The sequence below is a fragment of the Mustela putorius genome, unplaced genomic scaffold (genome assembly GCF_011764305.1).
Source record: "Mustela putorius furo isolate JIRA1106 unplaced genomic scaffold, ASM1176430v1.1 tig00000095_pilon_pilon_pilon, whole genome shotgun sequence".
In the NCBI taxonomy this organism is placed as follows: domain Eukaryota; kingdom Metazoa; phylum Chordata; class Mammalia; order Carnivora; family Mustelidae; genus Mustela; species Mustela putorius.
Window position 1 is genome coordinate 38,910,121 of NW_025421280.1, and position 12,512 is coordinate 38,922,632.

A 12,512-nucleotide genomic window follows, 5' to 3' on the forward strand; every position below is an offset into this window, starting at 1 on the left:
CCATCCCCTCCGCCCCCAGCCCACCCCGCAAGCCCCCAGCCCACCTCGTCCTCCCCCGTCCACAGAGTAGGCCCCATAAAGCTGCAGGCCGGCCGGGGTGACGCGCGCCGGAAGGCAGGAGTCTGGGTGTGGGCGCCCTTGCGTCGCCCGCCAGCTCGTGAGGGTCCCGCTAACGCCAAGGGGAGCCGTCGGGCGCTAGGACCGTCTCATCCCGCCAGCGCGGGACGCCGGGGCTGGCCGGGCCCCCCGAGGCCACGCCCCCAGCCCGATTATTGGCTCTCGGGCCCCGGTGCGCGGCCCCGATTGGTGGAGGCGGCCGCCAGCATTCCCCGCCCCGCCCCGCCCGGGCCTTATTTTAGCTTCGCGGCCCGGCGGCCGCAGGCGCGCTCGGCCGGGCGGGCTTGGGCGGTGGCGCGGGGACAGGCGGGCGCGGTCGGCTCGCGCGCCGGGGTCCGTCTGTCGCGCGCCAGGCCGCCCGGCCCGGGTGCGGAGCGCGGCCATGGGCCCGGGGCCCCCGGCGGCCGGAGCGGGGGCGCCGCCGCAGTCCCTGTCGCTGGCCGCGCGGCTGAGCTACGCCGTGGGCCACTTCCTCAACGACCTGTGCGCGTCCATGTGGTTCACGTACCTGCTGCTCTACCTGCACTCGGTGCGCGCCTACAGCTCGCGCGGCGCCGGCCTGCTGCTGCTGCTCGGCCAGGTGGCCGACGGGCTGTGCACGCCGCTCGTGGGCTACGAGGCCGACCGCGCCGCCGGCCGCTGCGTCCGCTGCGGCCCCCGAAAGGCCTGGCATCTGGTCGGTAAGTCGCGGCCGAGCCTCCTCCCTGCGACCGCCTGACCCCAGGCTTGAGCCTCCCCTCTCCGACTGCCTGCCCCCCGGGGCCTTCGCGTTCCCCTTTTGCCTGCCTGCGCCTGGCCTGAGCCTCCCGCCTCTGCCTGCCGGCCCTGCTGCCTGAGCCTCCCGCCTCTGCCTGCCGGCCCTGCTGCCTGAACCTCCCTGTTCCGCTGCTCTGTACCTTTCTATTGCCCCATGCTTGACCTCCTCCATCTGTCTGCTTAACGGCGCTGGACTCCTTCTGTCTGCCACCTGACCACTCATGTGACCTTCCAGTGGCACTTCCCTTTGTTTTTCTGTCTGACTCCCCTGGGCATCCCGAGCCCTCTCTGGATTGGGTATGACTGCTGGTGCCCCCGCTGTCAGTTGGCCTGGTCCGGCTGGGCTTTTCTGTATGTCTGTGTGGGTGACCACCCAGGACTGCTCTGAGTGAGGGGCAGGCGGCTTGGAGCTCCCCCCCCCCCCCCCCCCCCGCCGTCAGCCTGCCCGTGTCTCCAGTGCCCTCCTGCCCGCCCTGGGCTCCATCACAGGCAACCCGGTGCTTGGGCGGTTCAGGGGTGCTGCGCTAGGGAGCCCAGGCTTGGGGGCCAGGTAAGACCCAAGAGGCAGGGGTCTCCGTGTGTCTGGCTGAGGGGTGGGATCTGCGAAGCTAACAGGGTCAACCCGTGTTCTGGGGGAGCCGCCAGAACACCTCCGCTGCTGCGGGGAGGAGGCAGGTGCCCCGGGAGCCAGGGTGTCCTGCCCAGTGCGCACCCTTGATAAGGCCTGCCTCCCAGCGCCCCTTCTCTGCCGCCACGGATCCTGGGCCGGGAGATGAGCCCCAGCCACTTTCTTTGCCATTCTCTCGCTGGCAGGAGTGCCTGCCGCATCCTGGCGTCCAGGGCCAGCTGGGCATTTTGGGAAGCAGGTCTCGGAATCCTGCCCAGTCCTGTGAATTTTGGGTAGCAGCTTTCTAGAAGGTCGGAGGGGTGACTGATGGGGGCAGAGACTGGAGAGGCAGTGATCCGCTCTGGGCTCGCTGTGGGGGGGGGGCAGAGGGCGTTTTTGCAAAGGTGCGGTGGACTTCCAAGTGGCCGGATGTCAGGTTTCTTGGGCACCGGGTCCCTTGAGACTGTAGCCGCCAGGGAGGGAAGTCGGGAGAGAGAGCCTGGCGATCACCTCCTCTGGAAAAACAGATGTGAAAGCTGCCCCCCTTTGGGCTGATGTGGGGATGACTTACAGAGCTGGGCCCAGTCCTCAGGGCACTTTTGCTCATAATAGATAAACTCATGGACACACAGACAGGATAGCTCCGCGGCCTGATAGGTGAGAGAACCAGGCAGTCTTTTCCCCGGGATGGGCGGGGGAGACTGACCGACCGCCCCTGAGGGGATGCAGCCAGCTGTGGGAAGGGAGTGGGGCTGCCCGTGCCCCCAGGCCTGATGGTGTGCCTCTCTCATCCTTGGGAGGGTCCGCCTGACCCCTCAGGGAGAATCCGAGTCCCCAGCAGAGGGAGGAGATAGGCACCCTTGTAAATAAAGAACTGAAGGCTTCCGTGTTTTTGTAAAACAGGCCTGGGGGAAAGGGGCCCCTACTGGCCTCCAAGACCTCCACTGCACCCTGTCTCCACCTCTGGGGGAGCATGTGGGGAGCTGCAGGAGGATCTGTGGAGAGAGGAAGCTGGGGCAGCCCCTCTTGGTCTGATGAGGTGGCTTGAGTGAAAATCATCTTGGAAACAGGGCCCACATCTTTCTTTTGCTCCCAAGTCTATGGGTTCACTTTCCCTCTTAGCAGACTCTCTGGGCTCCCCTGCTCTAGCCCAGAGAGGACCCTTAGAGCCACACATGGATTTTCCTGTGGGATCTGGGCTGGAGCGTGTGGCTGGAGTGGGTTTCACAAAGGAGAAGTGGAGGTCTGAGGAAGAGGACATTAGCTTTGGGGTTTTGAAGGATGAGTAGGAGTGTAGGAGCCTGTGTGGGGGGGGGGGCATGCCAGCCTGTTGAAACAGCTGTGTAAGTGTGACCTAGCCCAGCTTCGAAGGAAGCTGCTGAGGCAGGAAGTGGCCGAGAGCCATAGGAGTTCCCGCTTTTCTACGGTAACCCTTGGTTCTCATACTGGCTTTGGGAGGCGGGTATTTCAACGTCCATACTTTCTGGGAACTGCAGCCCAGGGAGGCACAGTCGCTTGCCCGAGGTCCCCTGGCCAGGCAATGGTTAACCTGGCCTGGCCAGCTTTGGGGTGGATTCTGGCCAGAGCAGCACATTCTTCTGATCAGAGTCTACATAGTTTGTGCCTGGCCCCGAGGCGGCCCCTGGGGCGTCCAGACATGAGCTCAGGACGCTCCTCCCAGGCTCCAGTTCCAGGGAAATCGTGAGGAAGGGTGCTTTTGCTTTCATTTCTCCATCCCAGGACGATGGAGGCGGCCCTAAGGTCTGGGGCATGAGGTCTAGAGCCTGGAGGGAGGAGGGAAGGTCAGCTGCCAGCCCGGGAGGGAATGGGGGGGGTTGCCGAGCTGGGCCTGGCCCGGCAGAGGGAGGAGCATGGCTCAGGGCCCAGGGCCTCACACACTGAACCTGTGTCCCCATCTGGAAAGTGGGGAGAATAGTAACACCCACCTCTTGGGCCTGTAAGTGGACGACACTAGTATAATCATTCACTTGTCCAAAAGGTAGGCGCCAGGCTCTGTGCTGGTGGCCCGGGCCCCAGAAGTGACCTCGGGAGACCGACTGCCCACCCTCCCGGTGCCCATCTGGTGGGGGAGGCAGGCAGGAAGCAAGTGGAGACAAAAGAGTGCCTGTGTATGCTAAGGCATGTGAGAAGAAAGCCATGTCCAGACTGTGTCAGCACAGGGAGGGGACTGCTGGGGACTGCGGTGGTCAGGGAGGGCTTTTCTGAGGGGGTTGCATTTGGGTTGGGTCCTGAAGCATGCAAGGATGCGAGGGAGCAGAGGACGCATAGCTGGTGCAAAGGCCCTGGGGCAGGACTGAACCTGTGTGGCTGGAGCAGGGGTGGGGGTGGAGGGGTGGGTCGTGCAGGGCCTGTTGGCCGCCCCCACAGACTCGGGCTTCTTCTGAGATATCGGGTTTTTCCAGGAAGAGAACCCCCGCCCCCATGAGCTGGTAGACACTGGGGCTCGGGAAGGGCAGGGTCCACCGTAGCCTGACCCAGCGTCACCTGGCCTCCTGACTGCCTGGAGCGCGGTGGGACGCTTGGCAGGAGCTGGGGGCGGGCGGAGGTCCCGGCGGGAGGACGGAAGAGAAGGTGCGCGTAGACGGCGTGTTTGTGGCGTCCCTGGTATTTGTGGCGGGCAGCGCGCCAGGGGACCCCACAGGTGCTCTGTGCTTCCGTGTCCCCACCTGTCACCAAGGCAGCACCCTGGGGACGCTGATGCTGGCAGGGGGATGCCCCGTTCTTGTCTTTTCATAGATCCTGGCCCTGCCTTGTACTTGGGAGCACGTGACCTCGGGAACAGGACGGCCCGCGGTGTGCCTCAGTTTCCACGTCAGACACTGGGGGCCCCCCTGTCCTCTTGGGCTGCGTGACCTCGGGGCCGCCCCAGGACTCTCTGCCTCAGTTTCCCCATTTGTCACGGGAACCATGGCCTCTCACCCCGCCCCCCCCCCCGTGACCGTGGGAGGGTCCCCGCGGGTGAGGTCCTGGAGTGTGACGTCCCCCTCCCTCCGCCCACCCACAGGCACCATCTGTGTCCTGCTGTCCTTCCCCTTCATCTTCAGCCCGTGCCTGGGCTGCGCGGCCACCACGCCGGAGTGGGCCGCCCTCCTCTACTATGGGCCCTTCGTGGTGGTCTTCCAGTTCGGCTGGGCGGCCACGCAGATCGCCCACCTCAGCCTCATCCCGGAGCTCGCCACCAGTGACCACGAGAAGGTGGAGCTCACGGCCCTCAGGTACGGCCTCCGCCCAGCCCTCAGGCCCCGGCCCAAAGCGGGAGCCCTTCCGTGCTTGGGCTCAGCCGCGGGGGCCCCAGGATGGAGCACCCCAGCTCCGCCCCAGCTCCCGGGCCTGCCGGGTGGTGTGTTGATCAGCTGTTGCCGCAGTAATGCATGGCCCCAAGCTGGCGGCCTTAGACAGCGTGCCCGTGCAGCTCGTGGTTTCTGTGGGTTATGAATCTGGCTCAGATCAGCTGTATTTTCTTTTTTCCAAGATTTATTAGAGGGTGGGGGGAGGGGCAGAGACGCAGAGCCCGACACGGGGCTCGATCTTGTGACCCTGAGGCATGACCAGAGCAGAAACCCAAGTCTGATGCTGCCTGGTCTGTCTGGGGGCTCCCATCAGGGCACCCGTTAGGGCTGGGGTCTCAGCGGTCCTAAGGATCTCCTGATGAGGTCTGACTCACCCAGGACCACCTCCTTTAACGTGAGCTGTAGAATCCCTTTACCTCTACCTGTATTCACAGGTCCCCTCCCGTGGGGGAGGGGTTGGACTGGGAGGGACCAGGGTCATCTTAGAATTCTGCTTGCCTGGCGTGGAGAGGGTCAGTCCGTTGCCTTGCTTGAGGCACAGACAGGAAGTTCTCCTGGAGAGAACCTAGGAGCATTTATGGAGTGCTGGCTGTGTACAGGCGCATTTCTGGGTCCTTCACGTGGAGTACCGTCTTTAATCTTCCTGGCAATCGTCACAGACCCCCTTGCAGGCTTGAGCAGAGTGTCCCCTGCGGGACGGTGTGCGGTAGGGACGGGGAAGAGTGGGTCCAGTTCCGGAAGGGCTCGCACGGACAGCTGGAGCTCCAGGAGAGGCCCTGGGGGAGGGGTGCCTGCTACGTGTGCTCTGCGGCTCTGGTCGTGGTGGCATCTTCACGAGGGGCCTTGCCGCCCCCATGGCGGCCCGCTGGGCCCGTGCTGCCCGGCCTGGCTTCCAACCAGCACTGCCCCTGGGTTCTGCATTACGGCACAGGCACAGCCCGGCGGGGCCAGTGACAGCCCTCGGGCCCCAGCTGGCGGGGCGGTGGTGCCGAGACCGGGCTCCAGGGCACGCTTTCCTGCCAGCCTTGAAGCCTCTTCACTTTGATCTCTGGGGTCTTGTGCTCACTTTCAGAAAGGGAAACTGAGTCCTGGCATGTGATCCAGAGGCTCTGCCCCCACCCCCCCAGCCCCTGGAGGGACACTCAGATACTTCTAGACCACAGAGCCCCAGCCCTGTCGAGGCCCAGGGTCCGGGAACCAGTAATCCCAAATCCTGGCTTCTGAGTGTCTCCGGTCTTCCTGGAGTCTCTGTGGCCCTGGCCTGGGTGGCTGGGCTGTCCGGGTGGAGTTGTGGGGCCGGTGTCAGTCATCAGATAACGTGCCACCAGGGCTCTCCTGGGGCCACCCTGTGTTTGGGAGATGAATGCTCCGCCAGCCGGAGATGCCCCGGGTCCCATGCCGAAGCTTCCCCTGCCCCCGCCAGGTACGCCTTCACCGTGGTGGCCAACATCGCCGTGTACGGGGCCGCCTGGCTCCTGCTGCACCTGCAGGGCTCCCCGAGCACGGAGGCGGCCCACGACGTCACCGACCAGCTGGGGGTCCAAGACGTGCAGGTGTTCCAGGTGAGCGGGGCCCAGGCCGGACACCCCCGTGGCCCTGACCCCGGGGGCTCAGGCCGAGAGCGCTGCCACTGACCCCTCTCCCGCCCGGCCTCCAGAACCTCTCCCTGTTGGTGATAGGAGTCGGAGCCGTGTTCTCGCTTCTGTTCCACCTGGGCACCCGGGAGGGGCGCCGGGCCCTGGCGGAGGCGCCGGACGAGCACAGCCCGCTGCTGGCCCCCACGACTGCGCGGCCCCTGCTGCTCTGGAAACACTGGCTCCGGGAGCCGGCCTTCTATCAGGTGTGCGGCTGGCCGGGGATGGGGCCGGCGGACACGGGGGCAGACAGTCCCTTTACGGTCCTCCGGTGGCCACGGTCTGCCCTGCCCGCTGGCCAGGCAGTCACCGCGAGTGGCTCAGGCACCGCCGCAGGGCTCCCAGGGCTCCCTGGGCCCCCCGATCCCCGCTGACCCGCGCCCTCGGCTCCCCTGCCGCAGGTGGGTCTGCTGTACATGAGCACGAGGCTCATCGTGAACCTGTCCCAGACCTACATAGCCATGTACCTCACCTACTCCCTCAACCTGCCCAAGGTGAGCTGGGGGGCGGGCCTGGGTCCAGCGCGCCCCGTGCCCCGCCGAGTCCCCCAGCCCGCCGAGCTCACGCTGCTCTGCCCCCGCAGAAGTTCATCGCCACCATCCCGCTGCTGATGTACGTCAGCGGCTTCTGCTCCTCCTTCCTCATGAAGCCGGTCAACAGGAGCATCGGGAGGAACGTGAGTGGCCAGGTCGGGCGGGGGCGGGGGCCCCAGAAGCGCAGGCTCCGGACCGGGGCTGTCCCGCGTCTGGCTCCCGCATGGCTCGGGGCTGTGGTGCTCTTGGACTCGGTGCTGCCCGGGGCAGTGGAGCGCTGGCCGGTGCGGCCAAGAAACGCCGCCCGCCACCGTGTTTGATTTTAACGGCTCAGCAGCAACTGGCGTTAGCGCCCGGGCCTCCGGGTCCCCTGGGGCCTGAGCGAGGGCACCGCGGGACAGTCCAGCCGGACGCCCTCCCCGCGGCGGCCGGCTGAGGAGCACGCGGACCGGCGGCTCTGACGCCGGCCCCGCTGCCCCCACAGCTGACCTACTTTGTGGGGCTCCTGGCGATCCTGGCTTTCGCCGCCTGGGTGGCGCTGGCAGACAGGCTGGGCGTGGCCGTGTACGCGGCGGCCGTGCTGCTGGGCATGGGCTGTGCCACCATCCTCGTCACCTCGCTGGCCATGACGGCTGACCTCATCGGCCCCCACACGGTGAGGCGGAGCGGCGGGGTGGGGCAGGGGCTGGGGTCCAGGCCGCAGATGCTAAGCCCCTGCTCTTGCACCCCAGCACAGCGGAGCCTTCGTGTACGGGGCCATGAGCTTCTCGGATAAAGTGGCCAACGGGCTGGCCGTGATGGCCATCCAGAGCCTGTACCCCTGCTCGTGAGTGCCGCTCGTTTGTTCACGGGATAGTGTGTGGGGGCTGCGCACCTGTCAGGCCCTGCCCCGGGTCTGGGGGTTTGGCCCGGACAGAGGACAGCACGCGGGTGGGGCTTGCACACTGGGGTCCCACTTGTTCCTGACCTGGAGCACCCCGCCAGCTGCTGGACGCCGGGGACACGGCGTCCGGTTGTACCGGGGCAGTGGGAGTGGGCAGGGCTGGGCAGAGCTGGGATCTGCTCAGACCCTCAGAACCTAGTTCTAGACCCAGATGGTTCTAGACCACTGAGTGGAGACTCGTAGAAGCCTGGGGTCTGGGAACAAAAGCCCATCTGTTCCCCTGTCCTCAGGGGACTGGGGGCAACACCAGCTACTTTCGTAAGCACAGAACCGTGTGACCCAAACCAGTGGCGAGGCCTGTCAGGGAGTTCCAAGCAAATGCAGAGGAAGCACCCTACGAAGGTCCTGGGGCAGGACTGGGCTCGGGGTCGGAGGAAAGCGGCTGGAGCACGGAAGGGATGGGGCAGATGTGCAGCGCCTCGGGGGCACCGGGGGCGGTGGTGGTCCAGGCAGGTGGTGGTGATGGGGCCGGATCCGCAGGAGACAGAGAATGGGCGAGGAGGGGCAGATGTGGGTAGGGGCGGGGGCGGGGGTGACTCCCCTGGTTCTGGTGGCCCAGTAGCTGGGCGGCAGGTCCATGCTGGAGGGTCCTGACAGAGGGCGACGCCCCCGCCTCTGCCCTCCCCTGCCCCACAGCTTGGAGATCTGCTGCAGGGCCTGCATGGGCTTCTACCGCTGGGTGATGGTGGCCGCCACCGGCGGCGTAGGCGTGGCCGCCACCCTCTGTCTGTGCAGCCTCTTCCTCTGGCCCATCCGCCTGCGGAGCTGTGAGTCCCGAGCTGCGCCCCACCCCCAGGGACCAGGGGCTGGCGGGGTGGGCCCACAGCAGCGCCCCCGCACTGACTGCACCCCCGCCCCCTTGTTCTGCAGGGGACCCTGGAGCCCAGCCCTGATGCCACACGCGCCTGTCGCTGTCGCCGTCCTGTGAACAGGGACTCGGTCCCAGGCCCCGCGGAGGCCCGGAGCAGCGCTCCCTCTGGGCTGGCCCTTCCTCCCGTCCCTGCCCCCACCCTTGCTGGCTGCGGGGGGGTCGGGGGGGAAGGTCCGGTTCCCAGACATGGAGGTGAGCCCTCTGGGATCCAGGCGCGTGCCTGGCTCACCCCTCACCCCGGGCTCGGCTGTAGTTTCCTACGTGCCGCCAGGTCCCCTCAGCCATGGTGCGGTCCCTGGGCCGGACGGGAACCTCAGGCAGGGGTGGGGAGGAGCGAGTCCCATGCCCTGCGCCCAGGCTACTGCTGGCCACGAATAAAGAGCCACCCGTGGGTGAGGGCTGTGGCCTCAGCTGTGTCCCCGCAGTCCAGAGTGGGGAGAGGGCAGCTGAGACGCCCTGAAGTCCGCCTGCCTCTGGCCCAAGTTTGGGTCACCGGGGTGTTGGCTGGTGGCTGGACCGCCCAGGGTCCCCAGGGTCCCCGAAGGTGGAGGGGTGCACGGAGGGGGGCTGCAGAGGGTGGCGTCGGGCAGCATGAACTTTATCAGCGGATGGGTGTGTACACGGGTGGGGGCCGCTGGTTGGTGGAGGGGCAGTAGGGTTCCAGGTCCCACTGCCTGTGGTTCTGCGTGGTGTAGCGCGGGCGCTGGGGCGCGGACAGGAGCGGCACGTAGTCAGACCCCTGCCATGGCGGCTCCATCTGGTACTGGTGCCTGGTGACCACTGTGGGACAGTGGGACAGGTCACCTCCTGTCCCCGGCCACTCTGAACCCCAGCCGAGGTGGCCTTGGTCCCCCCGACCACCTCCACTCCTCACCGTATTCCTTGCCCCGGAAGGGTCTGTCTGTCCACAGCGCGCTCCCCCACCGCGTGCTGGGGACCCTGTACTGGGCCGGGAGGACGGGGTCGCACCAGGAGGTCTCCCGGAGGCGCTGGGTGTAGGCTGTAGGGGGAAGGGCCTGGGTAGGTCATCTGTGGCCCTGGCCCTGCCCTTGGGGCTGGGAGGGGCAGGCCGGGCCAAGCACTCACCGGAGGGCATGCTTCGCTCCCGGTGGCTGTGGCAGCCGTGCCAGCGGGTATAGGCCTCCCGGTATGGGCTGTCCAGGGCCCGCGGGAGCGTGTACCAGGCTTCCCGAGACTCAGAGTTGGTCAGGCCAGTGTACCACGGCTGGCCCGCGGCGTCGCGTCCCATGGGGGCGTACTTCCAGCGCACTGCCTGCCTGATGGCCGGTGTCCAGCGGGGACCCTCCAGGGACAGATAGTCATCGCTGTGGGGGTGAGGGCAGCAGAGGCTGAGCCTGGGTGCCTCCCCTGCCCCGCACTGCTGGCGTGCACAGCCCTGGCCGGCAGAGGAGCGCGGGCGCGGAGCCCTGTGGCCTGCTTCCCTCCTACCCCCCCCCCCCCGCCCACCCTTGTTCAGCACTTCTGATCCATCCCCCCAGGGACCCGGGGTGGCGGGGGAGGGTGCGCCTACAGCATGAGGCCTCTGCTGCCAGACCCGTCCTAGGCAGGGCACTAAGACGGACTCCCCAGGGAGGCAGCAGCTGTCCAGGGCCAGTGGGTGTCCAGAAGCCCTGGGGCAGCCAGGACCGGTGTAGGGAACGGGACCGCAGTGCAGAGATGGGAGTGCCTGGTGGTGCAGTCGGGGGAGCGGGCGACTCCACCTCGGGGGCGTGAGTTCGAGCCCCATGCTGGGTGTGGAGAGAACTCGGAAATAAAATCTGAAAATCAGGTCGCTGTGTGGTACTGTTAAAAATGACAGGGAAAACCCCAGAAGCGGGAAGGAAAGCTGAGAAGTGAGACACCCCCAGAGCTGCTCAAGCCGCAGGGACCTCGTCGGGCAGAAACCTCACTGGCCGTTCCTCTCCCGGAAGGCCTGCCGGGAGCACCACTGCCCTGCAGAGGGTCCAGCGGGCCCTTCGCCCTGGCGGTTGGGGGCACTGCTGACCACAGGCTCTTTGGACCTGTGCCCTGTGTGGCCCAGAGATCATGGAAAACTGGAAACCCATGTGTCTCCCTGAGGGTGAGGTGAGCGTGGAACATTCTGGAACATCGGTCTTGGGAACCTGACACACACTGGTTTTGCCAAGCGCCCACAATCCTGGGTCCCGTCCTAGCAAAGGGTATACTTCTGAGCCCCGACGTGCTCAGCATTTGTGAAACGCAAGGCTGCCAGTCTACCGTGATAGTGGGAGGTGGGCCTTTGGGAGCAGCAGGTCAGACCTGGAAGAAACCCCAGTCGATGCCTGCTCAGTCCAGGATCCAGAGCCTCCTGCCCTTTAAGAGAGCGCACGTGTGCCCCCGGCCCCCGCACTGTACCCCAGAGCGGGCACTGCACAGGATGGACGTGTGGCGGGGCGGCCCAGGGGCACACCCCGGTCTTCCTACAGCTGCACAGCTCCCCGTTTGGTGCCTTAGCCAGTCCGCCGGGGTGAGAGGGCTCCCCAAATCCATGCCCTCCTGGTCTCAAGCACCCCCCTGGGGAGCTCAGCAGAGAGCGTTTCTAAGCTGTGGGCCTCGGGCTGAGCTGGCCCTCATGCGCGGCCTGGTGTCCTTGGAAGGGGAGCCTGGACACAGAGAAGGCCATGTGACACCGGGGCAGAGATCGAGGTGACCTGTCCTCAGGGGGTGCCGAGGACAACCAGAAAGGCGCTAGAACAGGGAGGCCCCCAGAGCTGCTCCCTCAGGCCCCGGAAGGAACCAGCCCTGCAGACCCCCTTGATCTCTGGCCTCCGGCTTCCAGACCAGGGAGAGAGCCGATCTCGGTGGTTTTGGGTCACAGAAGCCCGGCCTGGTTCTGTGAGAGCGGCTGCGGGCAACTCCTGGAGAGACCCAGTCAGCTCTGGACTGTGCCCGTGCCCGCAGCAGACCCCCGGCCGGCGGTGCTCACGCACACCCTGCTCTGGCCGCAGGCGGGGAGGGCAGTACCGGGGCAGACGGGGGCAGGCGGTGCGGGGGGCAGGCGATCAGGACGGGGTGAGGCGGGGCGAGGCAGGGCGAGGGTTGAACACGGAGGTGCCTGGACTGAAGAGTCAACACGAGAAGCCGGACTGAATGCCGCGAGGCCTGGGGCGCAGAGGCGGCGCGCGGGGCCGTGGGGGGGACTCACCTGAACAGAGGTGCTGGGAAATCTGTTTCCAGGGTCCCCCGGGGGACATAGGGCCGGGCAGCCTCCCGCCGCAGGGTCTGCATGTCTGCCTCTGGGTCCCCAGGGGCTCATGCCTAGAAGGCCTGTGGGGCCATTGTTGACGGCGACAAAGGCGTCCCTCGGTGTCCCGGCAACAGTACTGGCCAGCGCTGGTCCCCGTCCAGACCGCTCCCCCCCTCCCCCAGCAGAGGCCGGCGGGCAGGTGGTGGGAGGCACGAGTGAGGGAGCCGTGTGAGCCCTGCTGCAGGGGCCGGGCACGGGGCTCCCACCTCTTCCCCTTCGGGCCCCCTCAGAACAGCCCACCGGGGGTGCTCCGGGCCGCTCCCTCGGGCGCACCCTTCCAGGAGCTCTGGCTGGGACCCCACATTCCCAGCCGCCCCTTCTCTGCTTTTGGGATATGTTCGGAGCTAGACCTGCGGGCACATGCCGCAGCTCGGTTCGCAGCCCTCAGCTGCACGAGGGACACACGGACCACGGTCCCTCAGGTGCGGGAGCGTCCTGTGGCCACGAGCAGGACCAAGGCGCCCCCACGCAC

At 66.8% G+C, this 12,512-nt stretch overlaps 2 protein-coding genes across 4 annotated transcripts; one reads left to right on the plus strand and one right to left on the minus strand.

Moving 5' to 3' along the window:
* The first annotated feature begins 388 nt into the window (after window positions 1-388).
* Window positions 389-10,560, plus strand: MFSD12 (major facilitator superfamily domain containing 12). Its single transcript, XM_045086707.1, has 10 exons — window positions 389-797; window positions 4,506-4,716; window positions 6,215-6,353; window positions 6,449-6,631; window positions 6,827-6,919; window positions 7,009-7,101; window positions 7,443-7,613; window positions 7,690-7,784; window positions 8,538-8,668; window positions 8,772-10,560. Exons 1-10 carry the CDS (start codon window positions 500-502, stop codon window positions 8,792-8,794), a joined length of 1,437 nt encoding a protein of 478 aa, XP_044942642.1. The 5' UTR covers window positions 389-499; the 3' UTR covers window positions 8,795-10,560.
* Window positions 9,350-12,494, minus strand: CUNH19orf71 (chromosome unknown C19orf71 homolog). Of its 3 annotated transcripts, XM_004771378.3 has the most exons (4): window positions 11,939-12,494; window positions 9,859-10,097; window positions 9,647-9,772; window positions 9,350-9,552 (listed from the first exon to the last, which is right to left on the minus strand). In XM_004771378.3, the coding sequence occupies exons 1-4, from the start codon at window positions 12,019-12,021 to the stop codon at window positions 9,374-9,376; spliced, it is 627 nt and encodes a 208-aa protein (XP_004771435.1). In that variant the 5' UTR covers window positions 12,022-12,494; the 3' UTR covers window positions 9,350-9,373. The 3 variants fall into 3 exon arrangements, with proteins under 3 accessions (XP_004771435.1, XP_044942651.1, XP_004771434.1); XM_045086716.1 differs by lacking the exon at window positions 11,939-12,494 and having other exon boundaries at window positions 9,859-10,519; XM_004771377.3 differs by having other exon boundaries at window positions 9,350-10,097.
* Window positions 12,495-12,512: the final 18 nt, after the last annotated feature.

Bases quoted from the DNA above. Each gene is read 5' to 3' on its own strand.
- MFSD12 (XM_045086707.1), top strand. From the start codon at position 500: ATGGGCCCGGGGCCCCCGGCGGCCGGAGCGGGGGCGCCGCCGCAGTCC. The intron at 6,354-6,448 runs GTGAGCGGGGCC...CCCGGCCTCCAG, and splicing joins AAGACGTGCAGGTGTTCCAG to AACCTCTCCCTGTTGGTGAT. The intron at 6,632-6,826 runs GTGTGCGGCTGG...CCCCTGCCGCAG, and splicing joins GGGAGCCGGCCTTCTATCAG to GTGGGTCTGCTGTACATGAG.
- CUNH19orf71 (XM_045086716.1), bottom strand. From the start codon at position 10,519: ATGGGGCTCGAACTCACGCCCCCGAGGTGGAGTCGCCCGCTCCCCCGA. The intron at 9,773-9,858 runs GTGAGTGCTTGG...TTCCCCCTACAG, and splicing joins GGAGCGAAGCATGCCCTCCG to CCTACACCCAGCGCCTCCGG. The intron at 9,553-9,646 runs GTGAGGAGTGGA...ACTGTCCCACAG, and splicing joins CTTCCGGGGCAAGGAATACG to TGGTCACCAGGCACCAGTAC.